Raw genomic sequence first — 20,265 nt, forward strand, 5'->3', positions numbered from 1 at the left:
TACGCCTTTCCTGAGGAAATCAGCTGGAGGAAGAGCTTGTGTTAGCACATATAGCGTGGCCAAATGCGGACTGCGCTGGGGGCATCTGTCCTTCCTAGCCCCTGAGTGGAAAGCATGGCCCACTCAGCTACTTTGCAGCTAGCAAAGCTGAGGCCCAGAGTGGTATAGTCACTTGCCTAAGACCACATAATAACAATAACAGCAACAATAATAAATATATTAATATTAATTAATATATTAATATAATAATAATAGTGGCCAACCTCAGGCCAATCCATTTTATTAACCACTTTCTGGAGGGTTTTGTTTGTTTTTTGTTTTTATAACAAATTTTATTTTTATTTTTTTTTAAGTAGGCTCCATGTTGAACATGGGGCTGGAACTTGTGATTCGTGAGGTCGAGAGTCACATGCTCTACTGACTGAGCCAGCCAGGTGCCCTTCCTAGAGGTTTGGAGGGCAGGGTCCTTTCCACCACGGCTGCCCTTGAACTCTACACAAACTGAACTATAACTCAGGACTCAGCCAACAGGATGGCTGAACTGACCCCCCAAGACTCAACGGCCTATGAAGGGTAAACTAAAGTCTAAAGGTGATACAGAATTTCACCAAGTTCACAACACTCGGCCAGGAGCTCAGGACCTGACATCTGACAGACCTGGCTTCTAACCTTGGTTCTGCCACCTGTGAGCAAGTCGTCTGACTTCGGGGGCCCTGCTGCCTTCTCTGTAGTGCGAAAGTGGGAAACACCTCCCAAGGGCACCCCGGGGACTGGAAGAGGTAGCGCATGCTGCATGCTGAGCACGATGCCTGGCACACAGCCAGCGGGAAGGGAGATTTACGGTTTCGCTACTGCAATGAGCGGGTGGAGGTGGGATCCAGTCTGGACCTGGATTCAGGTCTGAGCCCCTCACCACAGTGACAGCGTCGTTGAGCAGGGACTCCCCGAAGACAAGGATGTGCAGCAGCTCATTGATGTGGATCTCCTCGAAGACGGCCAGCACAGCCACAGGGTCCACGGCGGAGATGATGCTGCCAAAGAGCAGGTTGTCCAGGAGCCCGATGTTGTTGATCTGCTCGCCGCCCACCAGGCACACGGCGTACATGAGACCGCCCAGGAAGAAGGCGTTCCACAGCGTGCCCACCACGGCGAAGATCAGAATGGTGCCCAGGTTCTCCGTGAACTGCCGCAGTGGCAGGAAGTAGCCGGCGTCCAGGATGATGGGTGGCAGCAGGAAGAGGAAGAAGACGTCGGACTGCAGGAAAGGGGGCGTCTCGCCCACGCCCTTGATCAGGCCCCCCACCAGCAGCCCCACTACGATCAGCAGGCAGCTCTCCGGGACGATGCTCGAGATAGTGGGGATCACGTGGAAACCTGCAGAGGGCGAGAGAACGGGAGGCTGTGGGCTTGCGGCGAACCAGGAGGCGAGGCTGGGGACGGGGCTGGAGAGAAGAGCAGCTGGTGACAGGGGCTTGGCCTCAGAGGGCCGCTTTGGTAGCTCTCTGAGCCTCGACTTCCTCGCCCGTGACACACCAATGGTAATACCAGCTTCCCAGGGTTTGCTGTATACACGAAGTGACAATGTTTTTGAAGGGTTTTTTCAAAGGCTGTATGTACAGATTATCTCTGCCTCGGTCGTAGAGCGGTAGAAAGAAGCAGCTCTCTATGCCTCCAGAAGGCAGAGAGGAGCCACTGATTACCGAGGCTCCAGGTGTCCAAAGGCATCACCTCCACCTCCACTCAGACTCGTGCACTCTCCTGCCGAGCCCAGAAGCCAAACAATGAGCAATCAGTTTTGCATGTGAGATAAAACCTAGCTGCCATCTGTTTCTAGCTTAACCCCTGCCTCCACTTTAGAGATGGAGCAACTAAGGCTCAGAAAGGGGAAAGGACTTGCCCAAGGACATACAGCAAATTAGTAGCAGAACCGGGAGAGGACCCAGGTCTGACCCCCCAGCTCCCATCAAACCGAAGTTCGCTAAGTCGACCCCTGCTCCCCCTCCTCATCAAGGCATGAACATGCCCCCCTCACCCCACCTGAGACCTGTCAACCCCCTCCCCGAGGATGCAGTACTGGCCCACCCTGGGGCCCCCAAATCCAGAGCTGGGGAGTAGCAAAAACTCCATTCTGGGAGGTATTCTCTCAATGCCAGGTTTGGGCCCAAGCTCCCTAATGGGTTTTGGTTTTGTTTGGGGTAGGAAGACCCCAGCACCTATCTGCATTTTGGGCACCAAAAACCCCAGGGTCAGCTTGGTTAAGAAAGTATGATACTTGGGTGCCTGGGTGGCTCAGTTGGTGAAGCCATGTCTTCAGCTCAGGTCATGATCCTGGAGTCCCCGGATTGAGTCCCATATCAGGCTCCCAGCTCCACGGGGAGTCTGCTTCTCCCTCTGACCTTCTCCCCTCTCATGCTTTCTCTCTCTCTCTCTCTCTCCCTCAAATAAATAAGTAAAATCTTAAAAAAAAAAAGTATGATACTTTATTCAAGTGAAAAAGCTCTCGCTTTCTTCCTCCCCTCCCTAGCCCATGCGCTCTGTGCAGGCAGATTCCGTTTATAATCAGATGCCCAGGGCTAGGGACACAGTTGGTACTCAGTAAGTATCTACTGATTTGGAAATGCACAGGGCTAGGCCATTACTCACATAATTCCCGATAACCCATCTGGCCAGGCTTTGGCTCTCATTACCCCTGAGATCCTTGGGAAGGAAAAGAAACTTCGTTCCCCATGCCCAAAGCCCCTCCCACTCTTGAGTACTGATCTGGGTAGTGCCAGCAGAGCTACAAGTCAAGACTCACACTCGAAACACTAGCTAGGCCCAGAACACTGGCACAGTGCCAGGCTCCCAGGAGACACTCAAAACGTGGTGGAAAAAAACACATCTCCATCCCAGGCCAAGAGAGAACCCCAGAGCTACCACGTGCATTCTCCGGGCTTCAAAATGGACCTGACCAACCTCAACTCTTGCTGAAAATTCCCCAGTCTTTGGAGTGTCTACCAGTAAGCCCCAGTGTTCAACAGGCTGGTGCATGGAAGGGGCATTTTCCCCCAAACGAGCCACATCCTCTTTTGCCTGCAGATATCTGCCTGGTCTAGTCTGTCTCTCCAGAACACTATTCCTGTACCTCTATCCCTACTGCATGTGGCTGATGTCACATGCTTCTACCTGCCTCCTGTTCCTGGAAGCATTCCCTGACCACCTCTCTCTGCTCATGGTAGGGCAGGACTCCTCTGGTGCCTCTCCTTCTCGAACCTTCAATCCACAGTCACTGCCCCAATTCCTCTCTCTCCTTGGCATCCAGTGAGGTCAGACAACGCAGGCAGGAGCAGGGGGAGACAGGACAATGGTAGAACACCCAGAGACCTGCACTGTCCTGGAGGGAAGACAGGATGGCCACGGGGTGGTGGAGAGCAGAGCTCCTGCAGCCATCAGGAACCAGCTTCTTGAGGCCAGGAGTCCCACTCCAGGCCCAGCCAGCTGACCTCGACACCCTCCGCTGGAATTGAGCACTAAGAGGAGAAGGCACAGGCTGAAGAGACAGCCCAGGGAAAGCAGATGACAGCCCCACCTCCACCAGCATGCTAAACTTTACAAATGCCTCCCCACCCCTCTCTGCCATCAGTCCAATCCACAAAGCTTGCCTGGCCCCAAAAGAGCCACACCGTGTGCTTGCAGACCCAGAGTCGGGGACCACACGGAGAAACGGGGTAAGAGGACAAGTGACGCAAGCCAAGAGTGGTAACATGAAGAACGCTCATTATTCCCGGAGGTGCACGCGAACCAGGCACTGTGCTGGGAGCCTGACACATAGCAGCTGTTTGGCCCTTGCGACTGCCCTGTGGGGTTCGTATTGTCCCCACTTTGTAGCAAAGAAAGCTGGGGCCTGGCAAGATTCACTGGCTTCCCCAGAGTCGAAGGGAAGCAGTCTACCCTAGCTTAGCATATCTGTAGCAGAGGGAGCGAGTCAATCCTACATTCCAACGTGGACATTTTCTTTTTTTTTTTTTTTTTAAAGATTTTATTTATTTATTTGACAGACAGAGATCACAAGTAGGCAGAGAGGCAGGCAGAGAGAGAGAGGAGGAAGCAGGCTCCCTGCTGTGCAGAGAGCCCGATGTGGGCCTCGATCCCAGTACCCCGAGATCATGACCTGAGCCGAAGGCAGCGGCTTAACCCACTGAGCCACCCAGGTGCCCCAACGTGGACATTTTCTATAAGCCAGGTTGTGCTGTGCACTGGGGACACGGAGGTGACGTGGAATCAGAACATCCATGACCAACTCACAGGAATTGCTTTTCCCAGTCTCAGGACCTTCGGACCATCAGGCCTCCCTCACTAGGTTAATAGACAGCTGGCATTCCTGTGTGACAGAAGAAAACCTGGAGCTCAGAAGAGGCAGGACAGGCCAAGGCCACCCAGGACGGCAAGGTCCCGGGCCTCCTGACCTGGGTGCAGAGCACCTCCTTCCACAGAAGCTGGCTCCCACAGAACCTGGGGCTAGAGCCATGTTCCCAGAGCTGGTTCCCCAGGGTCTCCCTGTGTTGGCCCTGCCTCTTGGTGGGCAGGCCCTGACGGGTAAAGGCAAGGGAGGGAGGGGCCCAGGCTGAAGAGGCAGGTCTGGGATCCACTCTTGGCTCCTTACCTCCAGTAGGCGGCCCATTACCGAAAAGCAAGCTTCCAGGAGGGAGGGCGCAGTGGTGCAGGGAAGCGGGGCCCCGTGGGCCTGTTCGGGCTTGTCCCTCTTCCAAGGCCCTGACTCCACCAGCTGTTCCCACCCCCCAGCCCTGAAGAGTCTCCTTAAAATCCAGGAAGGTTGCTGACACCAGGTGTGGTGAAAGGGGCACGGTTGGGGTCCCAAGTCCCCTGACAAAAGCCCAGCCTTAAGGCGAGATCCTAAGATGCCAAGAACTAAGGCAAAACTTCCAAGGTCCAAGCTTTGTGGCCACAGTGATGTCATCAAGATGGAATCTGGGGTGAGGCAGAGGCAGTGAGAGTCAAAGCCAGAGCTGGAACAGAGCCTGGAGATCACCCAAGTCCTCTGCGCCTCGGACAGGGAAACTGAGACTCAAAGACAACCAGTGACCTGCCAGCGTCACTTGACCCTTCCGCCGTGAGAAGGCAGGAAGCTCAAGGCTCAGCCATCACTCAAAACCACATGGCCTCCTGGGAGGGCATCCAGTCCTCCCGGTGCAGGGACGCAAGAAGGTGTGGAATTCCTCATCTCAGGGCCACCCAGCGACCCACCCCCACAGTCCCCCCCACCGCAAGGCAGAGGCAACTCTGCATGTCCCGGATGGGGGCTGGTGGACGACTGCAGGAACAGAGGGACACACACGCTCACCCAGAGTCTCGCTGTATTACACGCTTACCAACTCCCTCTTACACACTCACCACACACATTCTCTCCCACACACGACTCTCACGTGTACTCCCACTTACACACTCCCTTGTACACATACATACCCTCATTATCTCTTACACACACTCCTCATACTCTTACACACACACACACTCCCTCTTACACTCATCCACACTCTAGCTTATAACATTCTTACACACATTCATTCTCACCCTTTCTTACACATACACTCTCTCTCACACACACACGCACAGGCACACTGAACAAACCCTTGAGCTAACATCAAACTGGCAAGGGGCTCCCAGCGCCTCTGGAGCTTCTCGGTGCTCCACCATGAGAATGTTTTACTTCCGTCTCCTGGGATGGTCCCCATCGGCTGAGGCTCAGGCAGCAGAGCGGCAGACAAAGCTTTTCCACACCACCCTCGGTTGCCGGGGTGACCGGACACCCCTGATCCCACTTTCCGCTGCCTCTCCCCTGGCCTGGGCAGTCAGAGGGGAGTGCCGGGAAGAGGGAGCCTCCTTGGCCCACCTGTGCGGGTCACCAGAGACCCCGGGGTGTGTGAGGGGCTCTGCCGCCCTAGTTCCAGGTCTGAGGACTGCTCTGGGGCTGCAACTCGGCCGGGTCCCAAGGGATTCCTGGTTGCACATGATTCCATTTCTCTAACTCCCTCTTCAACTGCCCCAGCAACCAGTCTCAACTACAGGCCTGAAAGGTAATACCTCGCAACGAGAACCTGGCACTCCACAGTTCACAGCAGCGTGCTCAAATGCTTTTTATCTCATTTGCACCTCACCACACCTCAGGAAGGTCACGACAGCCATCCCCCCATTTCACAGATGAGGAAACTGAGGGACAGAAAGGTTAAGCAACTTGTTCAAAGTCAGGTAGCTGATATTGCCTCAAACCCAGGCAGTCTGACTCCAGAGTTTGTGTTCTTAGCCATTCAACGCATCATCTCTTGCTTTTAATTTTGCCATCTATGGGGAGCGTCAGTGCTCAGGCCCAAAGAGGCTCTGAGAGGACCAGAGATAGCATTCTTTTTCTTTTTTTTTAAAGTTTGTATTTATTTATTTGACAGATCACAAGTAGGTAGAGAGGCAAGCAGAGAGAGAGAGGAGGAAGCAGTCTTCCTGCTGAGCAAGAGAGCCTGATGTGGGACTCAATCCCAGGACCCCAAGATCATGACCTGAGCTGAAGGCAGAGCTTAACCCATTGAGCCACCAGGTGCCCCAGAGATGGCATTTTTTTCCATGAGCTTTCCTCTAGGGAAGTCTCACCACTGTTCCCCTTCCAGTCCAGTGGCTAGTAAAAACCTTGGAAAATCCTTCCTATCTTTCAGGTCTGCCCCCTCCAGGAAGCCCTCCCAAGTTAACTCAGCCAGAAGTACTCAGTCTTATCGGCTAGATTTCTAAAGCAGCAGGTGGAAACAATCAGACTGCTCAGCCCGTCTGCTGGATCTATATTCAGCTCTGGTCTCCGATGGGGCTGGAGGCTCCTCTGGGGTAGGAGGAGCTCTTATTCTTCTTTAGTCTGATTCTTTCCACCATCAACATGAGCTATGAGAACCAAGGATAAAGGACACACTCACAACACACTTAGCTAGCATCCCAGCAGATTGACGAACAGACCAGCAGAAACAAAGACATAAGAGCCAAGCCTCCCAGGGTTCCAGTCAGGGTTCTGGGCTGGGCAGCCTTGGGCATTTAAGTTTTGTCTTCTACTCTCAGCTTCCCCATCTGTGTAGAAGCCCATTTCAGAGGGTGTCTGGAGCACGAGAGGAAGTAATCGGGGCAAAGCATGCCAAACAATGCTGGCGCTCAATGTCACCAAAAAGTGGTGACCACTATTAGTATAATTTTTCTCCAAAACTGAAGTTTAACTGAATCACTCTACATTATGAAGACCTGTTGGTGTAAACTTGTCCATCAGTGGACATTAAGCTCCCTAAGGGTGGAAATTTTCCAGAGTCTTCTGGGTCTCCAGCTTCCAGCACAGAGTAGGCATTATTAACTCTCTGTGAACTAAGGTAAAGCTGCCTTTTAGATGTCAAGTGTAGGAAAGAGGAAGGAGGCGGGGATGACTAAATTTCAAGAGCAGGTGATGCTCCCAGGGCTGGGACCATTTGGACTGGGCTTTGAGGGATCAGTAGAAGTTTGCCAGAGAGAAAGAAAGAGAGAAGCAGAAGAAGAGCCATTCTAGGGTCTGTATCCTCTGAACTGCCCAGGACAAGAATCCTGCACATAGAGAAAGATGTTAAGGGTAATGAATAAGTGAAAAACAAGGAAAAAGAAAGAGAAAGAGGAAGGGAGGCTGTCTTCACCAATCCTTTGCCAATATCCAAATATGAGTGCTGTTGTGAAGAGCACGGGAGATGTTACATGACAGATGTCGCATGTGTCTTTGAATCTCGGTCCTTACTCTGTAACTGGGGTGACGCTGCCACCCCCAGGGGAGCTGTGTAAATGTCATGGAGATAACTTAGAGCTCCTGGCCTCTGGGAGTCACCCAGTGAATGACAATCTTTAAACATGTAAACTGATAGTGGCCACTCAGTGATACTGTATTTGATCATGACGCACTTGAACATACACTGTCTAGCACGGAGAAGAAAGCACATACTAGACACTCCCGAGGGTCTGATACGAGGTCCTGCGCTGGGGTGTCTATGAGCTCCTCTCATTTCCTCTCTTGTATCCAGATCCTCATTTGATAGATGAAGGGGCTGAGGCAGAGAGAGGTGAAGTGACTTGCCCAAGACTACCTAGTCGGCAAGTGGCAGAGGCAAAATTAGAACCCAGGTCTCCGGATTGCCGGCCTTCTGCGCCATGCTGTGTTGATGGAAGCAAAGCCTGTCGGGATCAAGGGGGAGAGCATTCCAGTTTGCAATATGCCTCCGCCGAGGATGCAGCCATAAATAAGTCTGTTCCAAGTACCTGGGCGGGAATCGTCCCCCAGGCCGGGGGCATCGGGCTCTCTGTGCCTCCCCCTCTCGTCTTCCACATGGCACCTCTATTTCTTGCTTGTTTTGCTCCATAACACAGGGAGACAGGGCTCCACCCCCCGGGAACATCAAGTGTGGGTAGAAAATGAGCTTAAAAAGCTCTCTGAGAACACAAACAGCATGTATTAGGCTGCCTGAGGCGCGGAGAAAAGAAGACGGGGCCAGGAGGCCGACACCTGGATTCGAGGCCCAGCTCTGCCCTCTAGTAACCACCATGCTCTGGGCAATTCATCGCCCCACAGACCAGCCTCGGATGCCTCGTGTGTAGACAAGTGAGAATCAAGGGCTTGGACACAAAAGCAACACATACTTCGTGAAGCAAAAGCCTAACATCAGAGATGAAGAAGAGGGAAGAACAGAGATGCCACCTGGGCTGGAGGGGACCTGGTAGCCGAGGAGACTTGAAAGCAATCAGCAGAGTGACACAGCGACAGCTGCGCCCTCTCAGAGACCTCACAAGAGAGGTGCACCAGAGTGGGTGCTGCAATCAGGTTTCCAGCGTTGGGGAGCTGGCGGAGTTCAGGGTTAACCCTCAGCACTTAACCTACCATCCCCAATCCCTGAACTCCTCAAACCCCAACTCTGTGCACAGAGAGGAAAACTATTTTTCACCTTGAACTTCCACCAACCTTTCAAAACCTAATTGCCCCAACGGTGGCGGTGTCACCTCCTCTGAGAAGTCTTTCCCGAGCTCCCCAAGCTGAGTCAGGTGCTGCTCCTAACCATGGACCCAGGAGCTCTGTATCTGGGTCTTCTAGTCCGCTTGGCATCCCAGCACACGGTCTTGGGGCCCACGGGTGATGCTCAGGAAAAGCAGGTTCAGGGAATGATGGAAGCTTCTTTAAGAATGTGGGGTTGAAGCTGGGCCATATGAGCAGGAGACTGGAGGGGGAACAGTGTGAACAAATGAGCGGACAGGGGATCTCCGTAGTCTTCTGAGGACCCTGAAGCCTCCAGTCATTGTGGGAGTGAGACCCTATGGGGAGGGAGACCCTGGCTCACAGCTGGAGCTGGCAGGCCACGCAAGGAACTGAGTTGGGGCCCCAGCTGGTGCTGCAGGCCTCCGAGGGTCCCCTGACCTTGAGATCTGACCCCCAGAGCTCCTGACCCGGCCTTGAGCCAGGCTCTACTCCCACCCTGCCTTCCACTCTCACTAGTCTTTTCCCTGGGTCTCAAGGACACATCTCAGCAGCCCCGACCCCATCTCTCACTCCACTGGGGCGACTCTTCTTGGTATCCAGCCCAGCCCCCTGATCACCTAAACGCCCCACAAACATTGGCTGAAAGAACTTCAGTCCAGCAGACTCTCCCCAGCCCCCACAGGAAAGGCTCCAGGTTGTGAGTCCCTGTGTTGGGAGGTGGAGGATGAGTCACAGGAGGGGGGGGGGTAGGGACAGGGACCAGGGACTAGCAGTAAACAGCCCGTGTGTGTTGACAAGATACAGAGCTCCAGGAGGCCACAATAGGGCTTGGCAAGCCATAGGTTTCCAGGCAGCCAGTAAGGATGGCCAGGGGGGTGGGGAGGACCTCAGGTTCCGATTGGCTGGTTTGGGTCCGTGGCAGGTTCTTGCTATACATACTGGTTTCTTTTGATTGTTTTCAAAATGGAAACACAGTGCTTTGATGACTGTAAACAGAATGCATGGTCCTTTAAAACTTTTCCCAACAGATCTAAGTACAGAAGGAGGAGGAGGGGGGGCTCTCCTCATGATTCTTCTCCTCTCCCATTACCCACTACATAAGACACCCTTCAGCCCTCAAATCCACACTGTGACCAGTCTGGTATAGAAAATTCCAAACTTTTCTGTATCTATAGTTTTAAAATTTGGGATAAGGGGCGTATTCTACATCCTGGGCTATGCTTCCTGGGGCAGAGGCTGCCCCAAACCCTTTACTGAAGTGTCTCATTTAATTTTCTCAACAACTCAAATGTAGCAGGTATCATTATTAACCCCCATTTTAAGATAAGGATAGAGAGCATCGGAGGGATGACCACCTACGTGCCCCAGGGTCCAGGGCAGCATTTTAGAAGCAAGATTACCTCCCCTCCCACGGCCTCCCCAGCGCCCCGTGGAGCGCCCTCACCCTATCCCTGCCTTGCCCAGGGCCGCAGTATACAGAACAGTCCCTCCAGGACGGCATCAGGATGAAGGGTGGTTTCTCTTACTGAGATCCTCCACAAAGAGCCCCAGGCAGGCCCTGCCCCTGCAGCTGGCTTGAGGTAGAAAAGAACCTGGACTTCGTCTGGATTCAAGCCACCCCTCTTCCTCTCCAGGTGCCCCGTGCGTGGCTCCCCAGGTGCAAGGCTTTCCCCTCTCCCTTCCATCCCTGTCTGGAGCCCTCCTCCTGCCAGAGTGTTATCGGGACCTGCAAGCCACAGCAGGAGCTCCTAGCACAGCTGCCCACACCAGGGGTTAGGGAAGAAACAAGATGCTCTAAAAGATGTTCCATTTCCAGAAACTTTAGACCTTGGGAAAGCTGGATTTCTCTTTTCTTTTTCTTTAGTGGGGGTGGGGTAGAGTTTGCAAAATGCAAATTTGGGAGAAAACTGAAATCCGGTATACCAAATAACTGTAGTCCTTAGTGTCCCTTCCAGGGGAAAGTCACTTAGCTTTGAAGCTTAACAATGAATTAGATCCATTATATATAACTTGAACTTGCTCACAATACCATCAAAGCAACACAAAGAGAAATTCTACCATTTCCAGGACAACAGCCCTGTGGAAAGCGAGGCCCAGCGTCCCATTTTCAGCTGCTCCAGGGGAGGGAGGGGGCACGCTTCGAAGGGAGAACAAGGTAAAACTTCAGAGGCGCTGGCTGGGTAGGAGAGAGAGGATAGCGCCTAGGGAAGCATCCGGGGAGCCCCTTCTGCCCCTCCCAGCTCCGTCAGCGCTTCGCAACATCTGGGGACAGCAACAGAGAAGAGGTGTCAGCTACACCTCAACTTGGGCTTTTTGGTGACCTCTCAGAAGGGCCGGAAAGACGTCGATGATTGGAGTAAGGCCTGAGAAGATGAGGAGGCTGCCCAGAGGGGTGGGCATGGGTGACCCGGAGGCTGGTGTATCTGAGTACGCATGGGGTGAACTCGAAGTGGCAAGGACACAGGAGCTGAAAACTCTCATTTTCCCACCACCAGACCACTCCTCTTACAGTGGTCCCCGCTGCCCCAGTATCATTCAGTTGCTCAGATGCCAAGCCCTGTAATCATCCTTTCTCTTATACCTCCCCATCCCCAAACTGAATGGCAAACTTCCCTCTGACTCCAGGACGGCCTCCTTGCTTTTCCTTGAACAGAACAATTCCACCCCAGGGCCTTTGCATTTACTCTTCCTTCTACCTGATACACTCTGTACCACAGAGCTGAGCGACAGATTTCCTCCATCTTTCAGGTCCCTGCTCAAATGCCACCTCCTCAGGGAGGTCTTCCCCTGGCTTCTATCCACTCACCCTGCTTTATCTTTCTCTGCAGCGCTCACCACTAACAGAGGTATGTGCTTGTGGATGGGTCCCCTGTCCTCTACCTGAGGGCGGACTGTCGCGACTGCCACGGTACCCCCAGCACCCAGAGCTGTGCCCGCACAGCAGGCTCACTACCACTACTTGCTCATCTGATCGTCTTTTGTCTTGATGACCTAGCAAGGCTGCTGTGAGGACCACATGGGACCACAGACAGGAGAGCACTGAGCAAACCAGAGGCTTTGTTTGGTGGGTTACTGGAGAAGCAAAGCACTCCAGTCACTCCAGCAGCTTTCCCTCAATGGCCCCCAGAGCAAAAACTTGTCACACTTGCGTGTGGAATCCTGAAGCCCTGCACGGAGTCTGCTCACACTGTGTGGCTGGCGGGCTGTCTCCCCCTCCAGACGGCTCTCAAGGGCAGGGACCCTGTCCTAGTCCTCTTTGACGCTCCGGCACTTGGTACAGAGCCTGGGATGTGGCAAAGACCAAGACTTCTTTGTTGAGCCTGCATGACTATCCAAGGGCAGAATTCCAGTCTGATTGAACCTCGTCTCCAGCATATGGCAGTAGGCTCGGTGCACTAGATGATCTGCCATGAGCCTGCAGGCAGACCTGGGTTAGGAGGGCACTGGGAGGGCTTCTGGGCAAAGCAGCAGCATGTGAAAAGGCAGGAGGTGTGGGGAATAAGCATGGCGTAGGTAGCGGGATTCTCCTGGGCACAGCTGACTGTGAAGGCTGGAAAGGAAGTGATGACCTAGGTGGGCACAAAGCAGCCATTTCTCTGGGCAGTACATAACAGATGAAGAAACAGAAGTTCAGAAAGGTCCAGACACTCTCTCAAGTTCACATGGGTAGCAGCAGAGCCAGGTCACAAACCTGGGACTGCAGACTCCCAATCCAGTGCTCAGGCAGTCACCAAAAGGCTGTGGTCTGGGAAAATGTGGAAATCCTATCTGCAAGCACCCCGGCAAAAAAATAATGGGAGATGGGGCTGGCCATCTTAGCACCCTGGAGTGGGCAGAATGGTCCAGCCACAGAGTTGTTAAGTCTAGGCACCGGGGACAGCCCGCCTTGCCTCCCGCAGCTTCCAGTAGGATGGGCAAGCCAGCCCCTGGTCCACCGCCACATGCCTCAGGAGACCAGGAAGCTACATCTGGGGAGAGGAAGAGGCCGAGCCAAGCCCAGACTATGGATCTGTAGACCTGGGTTCTAATCGAGACCCTGCTACCACCTTACTAGGTGCTTTGAACCAGCCCATGCCTTTCCGTGGCCTTCCCCATTCTCAGCGGCATGTTGAGAGCTTTTCCAGCTCTGACATCCAACCAATGAGCTCTGTTGTTGTACAAAGTACTCCACACTCACCAACCCCGTTTACGCCAACAAGCACAGTATCAGGGCCCAGGACAGTCTTCATGAGGAGTAAGATAGCCCGAAGCACGGGCTGGTGTCAAGAGCTCTGGTCTGCCAACCCAGGAGCTGGCTGCTGTCCCAGCTCTGAACCTGAACTTCGCTGGGATCTCTGGCAAATCACAGGACTGCCCTGAGCCCCACTTCCTTTCCCTCCAGCATGGCGATAAGCAAAGTTCATGGTGCTAGGTGGCCGTGGCAAAGAGTAAGGCTGGTCTTAGATGGAGGGGTAGGACGGCGAGGAGCCCCCCTGTTCCCGGGGAGCAGAGCGTGTCTGCTCTCCAGGGCTGGCCTACTTTGCAGCTCAGCATGGCTGCCCCTGACCGGGGTTCTGCAGGAGCGCAGTGGAAAGATCACACCATCAGAGGGGCTGGGCCCTCCACTGGAGCCAGGTTGTATTGAGAGGAGGACCCAGCCGGAGCTCTGGAGGTCTGAGGCAGAGCAATGGGGCCTGAGCCAGGGGAGGCCGTCCCACGTGCAGGCTGGAAGATCCACAGTGACACAGCTGGGAAAGGTGACCTCTGGAAAAGCAAGCAGGGCTCCAGTTGCCTTGGAGATCTGTCCAAGGTTTCAACCCAAACTCAGCCATTAGGGAGCCCTGTGGTTAAGAGAAAGCACAGTCCTGAGAACCGGTGGTGGTCTCCTGGCTCTGCGACCTAGGAGCGGAGTTCCTCCTTGGCAGGAGCTCTGAGTCTCAGGTGACTCTCAGTTTCTTCATCTGAAAAGCGGGCTCATAATCATTTCTATCTCAAGGGTCGTTCCGAGGATCCAATGAGATTATGTGTCTGGAGCAAAGAACCACTAGAGCAAATGCTCAGCAAAGGGCACGGTCTCACCTCTGTACCCTGCATCCCCAGGCCCACAGAGGGCCTGCTGGCACCAGGGCACAGATGCCCGGGAAGCAGCCACAGTCAGGAGATGGGGCCACCCTCCAAGGCAGCCTCTCTGAAACAGGGCTTGCTATCCTGTCCCTGTTATCATTCATTCCAGGCCGAGCCTGGCTGGCAGAAGCTGACAAAGGTGCTCAAGGAGGCTGAGGGGAAGGGTCAAGGAGGAGAGGGGAGGCAGGAGGAGAGGTGGAGGGGGAAGCTGGGGTGAGGCTGAGCAGAGGCCAGGGGGAGGCTGGGTCCAGGCAGAGGGGAGACAGAAAGGGAGCATGGAGGGAGGCTGAGAGGAGGCAGAGGTCTTCTGGATCCCCATGGAATCTGTTTCTTGTCCCCTTTGAAATCTGTGAAAACTGCCTTCTAGGGTACCTGAGGACAGGTCACAGGAGCTGTGGATGGAGCCGGGCTGGGCAGAGGCAGGGTCCCTGAAACTTCGGTGCCAGATTCCAGGGCAGGATGGCGGGGTGGGAGGCCAGAGCTTCCCCTAAGCAGGTGCCCAAGGCAGCCATCTTCTGGGGATGCCCTGAAAGTCTCCTACACACTTTGACAACAGCCCGGCTGGCTGAGCATCATGAGGAGGGAGACAGAAAGGGCACTCTTGGAGGGGCTACCCCTGCCCACTGGGACAGTCTGTCACCTCAGGCCTCTATGAGCCAGGAGACGTACTGAGTGGACGGGGGAGCTGAGCATGCTCAGAGGAGGGTGCCCTTCAGAGGACACTGCAGAGAAAAGAGGAGGACACGGCTGGCTGCAGGCCTTGGTCCTGGTGCCAGGAGGGCCCAGGGCTATGGGAACAGCAAAGGGAGGTCAGGCCTCTCCTAGGGTTCAGAAAGAACCTCAGTAAAAAGCCATAGGAGGTCCGAGGAGACAGGGCCTCCTGAGGCCATTCCAGTCAAACCCCTCCATTCCACAGATGCAAGAATAAAGCTCAGAGAGGACAGGGCCTCAGCCAAGGTCACACAGCAAGGTGAGGCCTCGTACTCCAAAGCCAGTCCTCACGTGGACACTGCATCCCTCATTACTCCCACCTTTTCTTCTTACAAGTACCTTTTACTGAGCACTTTGCTGGATGAGCTGTACACCTTCAGTGCATGAGACCCCTAAAGGTCCTCCGACCTCGGTATCTTTCTCCAGCTGGGGAAACTGAGGCAGGAAGCAGTGAAGAGACTTAACCAAGGCCGTGCAATTGGGTCTTTCTGACTCCAGAGCCACAGCCCAGCATGCTTCCTCTCACCCTGAGTACACTTCCTCCGGCCCTGAGCCCTGGCTTTCTATCCTGCTGGGCTGGAAACAGGAGGCCCAGCTCACTTCAGGATGTCACTTGCTTGCCGTGTGACCTTGCAAGTGAGACACCCACCCACTCTAAACTCTTGTGTCCCTCTAAGATCCCCAGCAGGACCAACAGGGCCTGGTTCTGTGTGTGATCTGCCGGGGAGACCTGTCTGGTACCCCTGGGAGAGGGAGGCCCGCCCACAAAGCCCCTGCATACCACCTGCAGGCACTGCCTTGGGGGACACAGCGTGGCCACAAGCTGTGTGCCAATAGGAGAAGGGAGAACTGTCACCAAGCCCTCTGTTTACTCGTTTGGCCTCAGCAACACCATAAGGTAGGCACTATTTCCGTTTTCCAGAGGAGAAACTGAGGCTTACGGCTTAAAGAACTTGCCCACGTGGCATCCAGACAGGAAGCAACAAAGCGGATACTTGATCCCAGGATGGCCTGACCCCAGAAGCTGAGCTCTGCCCTCATGCCAGGCTGCTCAATAGGAAATGACCTGTCACTGCTTCCTGCCATTGCTCTCTTCCGTAGGCCACAGGTTCTAGAGTCTAGCCCACGTGGGGCTGTGCAGTGAGGGCCCAGCTGGAGGCTGGGAGCCCATCTGTGATGAGCCGAGCACATGGGGCGAGGCCCCAGACAAGAAGAGAGGCTGCCAGCCTGCCTACCTGCCTGCTGCTAGTGTGCCCCATAGAAGTCACAGTCCCGCGCCTGGGAAGAAGCGAAGAAAGCCACCAGCAGCACCTGCTTCCAGCTGAGCAGGCCCCATTGGACGATTGTGCACCTGGTGCAGAGGTGGGGACGCCTGTGGCGGAAGGAACCAGGAAGCAACAAGAAGGCCCTGAACTCAGGCTGGAGGCCTGGTTCCAATCAGCTCAGCCATGAGATGAGCTCAGTGTCTCCCTGAGATGGGGACATGTGTGATCACGGCATTCACTGAGGACTCCTTAAACCTGAAGCCATCCGGTGAGGGGGGCACTAGCACACTCACATCACCAATGAGGAACCAGCAACTCAGAGGGGCTAGGCTACCTGCCCAAGGCCGTGTCGCTGGCAGGGGGCAGGGCGAAGCAGGGTTCAAGACCAGGAGGCAGTCTCCAGAGCTGCCGGGGGCTTGTCCTCGGGGCACTTCTTAACCAAGCTCCGCAGCGGAGCCACAGAGAACAGAAGCTGGATGACTATGTAGTCAACTATCCAAGCGAAGGCCCTGACTGGACTGTTTCAGAATGTTCAAAGGAACAGACTGGCAGGTTGGGGGGGGTCACTCCGATCCTAACTGTGGATGTTACCCACGGAATGGAAAGAACATTGGCCCTGGGTGCCAATCCCCACAGGTCCGCACTCAGGGTCTGGGGTGTGCTCAGTCATGTGGTGACAGGGCCAGGGAACCTCATGGTTCCTTCACTCTGGGTTCCTAGGATTCAAGGTCAGTCAGTTCCACCACTTTCTTGTGTGTGTGACCCTGGATGAGTTAGTTAACCTCTCCAGTCCTTGGGGTCCTCATTTATAAAATGAGGACAACTCCACTCGCGGCACAGGGTCACCCACCCAAGATGCTGAAGGCACAGAGCCCAAAGCAGGGCCACTCAAGGTGAGAGCTCCAGCATGAGGGGGCAGGACCTCCTAGTCTTCGTGTGGGACTCCTGTGACGTCACCATTCTCTGCCACTAGAACACGCGTCACTGCACAGCCTCGCCCTGAAAGGGAACCCGAGGTCTCCCACCCCACCCTGGACCAACAGGGCACTCCCGGCGGCCCTGCCCAGCAACTTGATATCACACCACGGGTGCTTTTAGTAATGAGCGACAGCTCCCAAGGAGGGGGGAGCCCAGGCACAAGGAGCTGCTTCTGCCTCCGTGCGCCTGGTACTGAGTGCGCTGGCCAAATACAGGGGAGATTGGAGCCCGCCTGTGCCGGTTCTGTGCAAATCTTATCGTGCCTATTCTACCTGGGGAGGCACAGGGTGAATGAGGCACAGGCCCCAGCCCAAGCTGGTCAGGGTTTTGCTTCCGGATTCCTGACCTCAGTCTAGGCCATCAGCTCACAGGCCTGGGGGAAGCCTTCTCTATCCTTATAAAAGCTGGGGCGTGGGGGGTGAAGGCTCAGGAGATCCGAACACCAAGCTGTAAAAGGCCTCAGAGACTACGGCACTCCGGGCTGTTACCTGCAGGACGGGGGCAGGGAGCAGGGGTGCTGGTTTGGCTCTTTATGGGGAGGAAGTGAAATCTGTGGGGCCAAGGAATGGACAGTAGTCTGGGTTTAGGGGCACAGTTAGGATGGAGAAGCTGGGGCGCCTGGGTGGCTCAGTGGGTTAAGCCGCTGCCTTTGGCTCAGGTCATGATCTCAGAGTCCTGGGATCGAGTCCCACATCGGGCTCTCTGCTCAGCAGGGTGCCTGCTTCCTCCTCTCTCTCTGCCTGCCTCTCTGCCTACTTGTGATCTCTCTCTGTCAAATAAATAAATAAAATCTTTAAAAAAAAATAAAAATAAATAATAATAATAAAAAAAAAAGGATGGAGAAGGTGCTGTAGCCCAGATGGGGACAGCATCTCCTTCCCCACCCAAGTCCCCGTGCCTCTGCCCTACCTTCCTGCTTCCCCACCCTCTAGGACCAGAGGATGGTGTGCACATCCTCCACTGGGAGGCTGGTGCTGCTTGGAAGCTGTGAGGCCGATGTCTGCTGGCTCTGCAGCCTTCCCTGGGCTATGGTTCCCTCCCAGGTAAGAGGGCAGGCTGGGCTCGCCTCTCAGAGACCCCTAGCTCTGACAGCCCGTGATTTTACATACTAAGCAGCACACATGCGTCACTTTCCACCTTGTACTTTCCACTTTGTACTTTGCTATATGTTATCTTCTACCCTAACATTGATCTTTCCTGTACGTTATCACATTTAGATTTGGACTTCACAGCATCCGTACTGGGCAGGTGTTGGTTCTCCTGCATTAAAGATGAGAAAACCAAAGCTCAGCGCACTGAAGCCCAAGAACACACCCAAACAGGCACAAGTGAGCCAGGAACTTGCACCCAGGGTTCCACACGCAGGAAAGCCTGAAAGCAGCCCTGCCAGGCCAGAGTGGAAGGCCCCCGATGGACTGTTTCAGGAGCTCATCCCAGCCTATTCCTCTTGAAGCTGCTCCTTCAGTGCAGATAAGGGGACTCTTAAAAAGTCAGACTTAATAAAAGAAAGTAAGTTGCAAAAGAGTAGGAATAGCATCATTGCTACTATGAAACTATTCTTATTAAAAAGAACTTCAGGGGCGCCTGGGTGGCTCAGTTGGTCAAGCGTCCAATTCTTGGTTTTGGCTCAGATCGTGATTTACAGTGGTGTACTCAAGCCCCACATCAGGCTTCACACTCAGCTCTGAGTCTGCTTAAGTTTCTCTTTCCCTCTGCACCCTGCCCCCCGCCATGAACACACACTCTCTCTAAAAATAAATGAATAAATCTTAAAAAAAAAAAAAAAAAAGAAGAAGAAGAAGGGGCACCTGGGTGGCTCAGTGGGTTAAGCCTCTGCCTTCGGCTCAGGTCATGATCCCAGGGTCCTGGGATTAAGCCCCACATTGGGCTCTCTGCTCAGCTGGGAGCCTGCTTACCCCTCTCTCTCTCTCTGCCTGCTGCTCTACCTACCTGTGATCTCTCCCTCTCTCTCTCTGTGTGTCAAATAAATAAATAAAATCTTAAAAAAAAAAGAAAAGAAGAAGAAGAACTTCACACAATAGCAAAGTCCAGGCAAACACACTGAACTGTGAGGTGATCGGCTCTAACAAGCTGGTGAGTATGAGGGATAGGGCTTGTATGTTTTCTTTACACACTTACGGAGTGTTGGAATTTTTGTTTCCTTTTTATGAACAACAACAAAAAATCTGGAAGAAAAAATTTTTGAGCACCTGCTCTAAGTCTAAACTCAGTATTAAACACTTTACTGTAACAGATTATTTCATTCAATTTTCACAAAACCCTGTGGAGTCTAAGAATGACCAGAGCAGCTTCATTCATTAACTATCAACAATGGGAACGAACCCGGATGCCGACCAGCAGGGGAGGGAGCCGCTGTGGCTTCTTCATACCAGGCAATGCTGCACAGCAACAAAAGGGACAGGTTCTTGGGCATCTGACGACAGAAAGGAGCCTCCTCAATAAGCCAAGCCAAAGACGCCAGACACAACAGAGTACCCGTGGTCTGACTCCAGTTGTGCCAAGGTTAAAAACAGATTCAACCAACTGATGCCAACAGATCTCAGAATCCTGGTTACCTCAGAGGCATGCGGGGGTACAGACCGGGAAGGGCAAGAGGGGATCCTGGGTGGGGGTACATAGATATCCTCTATCATGACCGATTTGTTAGCATGATTGCAAACATTTGTACATAATCACTGAGTTGTTCACTTTAAGATAAGCATGGTCTATTGTATGTACTTATGCATGTTATCCCTCAGTTAGAGAGGGGGAAAGGGTTCAAGAAAACATGCAAGGGAGGATCACGTCCAGACCAATGATGTTCATGTCTCAGCCTACGTCCGAGAGCTCGCAAGGAAGGTGGTGCAGCTGGGGTTCAAAGCCAGGTCTGCTGGACCATGACGACCTTAAGCCCCCAGGCTCTCCTGACCCTATACGGACTGTACCAAAGGATGCCCTCTATCCCATCCAGGCCCTGCCTCTGCTTTTCCTCCTGCCGATCACGGTGGCTGTGGTTCTGTCACCTGCTCACGTGGACAGCAGCCTTGCTCCGTGGAAGCCTCAGCATACCGAGAGCTGCTGTTTCACCAGCAAGGCCCACCACTAAAGCTTTGGGCCCGCCTGGAGTGGGGACAGGAGGTGTGCTCTATGCCAAGAGGGGGTACCCTGGTGTGTGCCCACGTGCCATCATCAGCCCCAGCTTGC

At 53.9% G+C, this 20,265-nt stretch overlaps 1 protein-coding gene across 2 annotated transcripts in view; it reads right to left on the reverse strand.

Moving 5' to 3' along the window:
• The window catches only part of SLC9A1 (solute carrier family 9 member A1), a 49,157-nt gene that overhangs the window by 12,300 nt on the left and 16,592 nt on the right, over positions 1-20,265 (reverse strand). Inside the window, exons 1-2 of one of the 2 annotated variants that reach the window (XM_059136060.1) lie at positions 4,285-4,309; positions 914-1,374 (exon numbers count right to left, since the gene is read on the reverse strand). In XM_059136060.1, the coding sequence (XP_058992043.1) occupies positions 914-1,105 (192 nt within the window). In that variant the 5' untranslated portion in view covers positions 1,106-1,374; positions 4,285-4,309. Of the gene's footprint in view, positions 1-913; positions 1,375-4,284; positions 4,310-20,265 lie in introns of those variants that run through there. The other variant, XM_059136059.1, reaches the window with a different exon arrangement.

Source organism: Mustela lutreola, chromosome 10 (assembly GCF_030435805.1).
Source record: "Mustela lutreola isolate mMusLut2 chromosome 10, mMusLut2.pri, whole genome shotgun sequence".
NCBI classification, from domain to species: Eukaryota; Metazoa; Chordata; class Mammalia; order Carnivora; family Mustelidae; genus Mustela; species Mustela lutreola.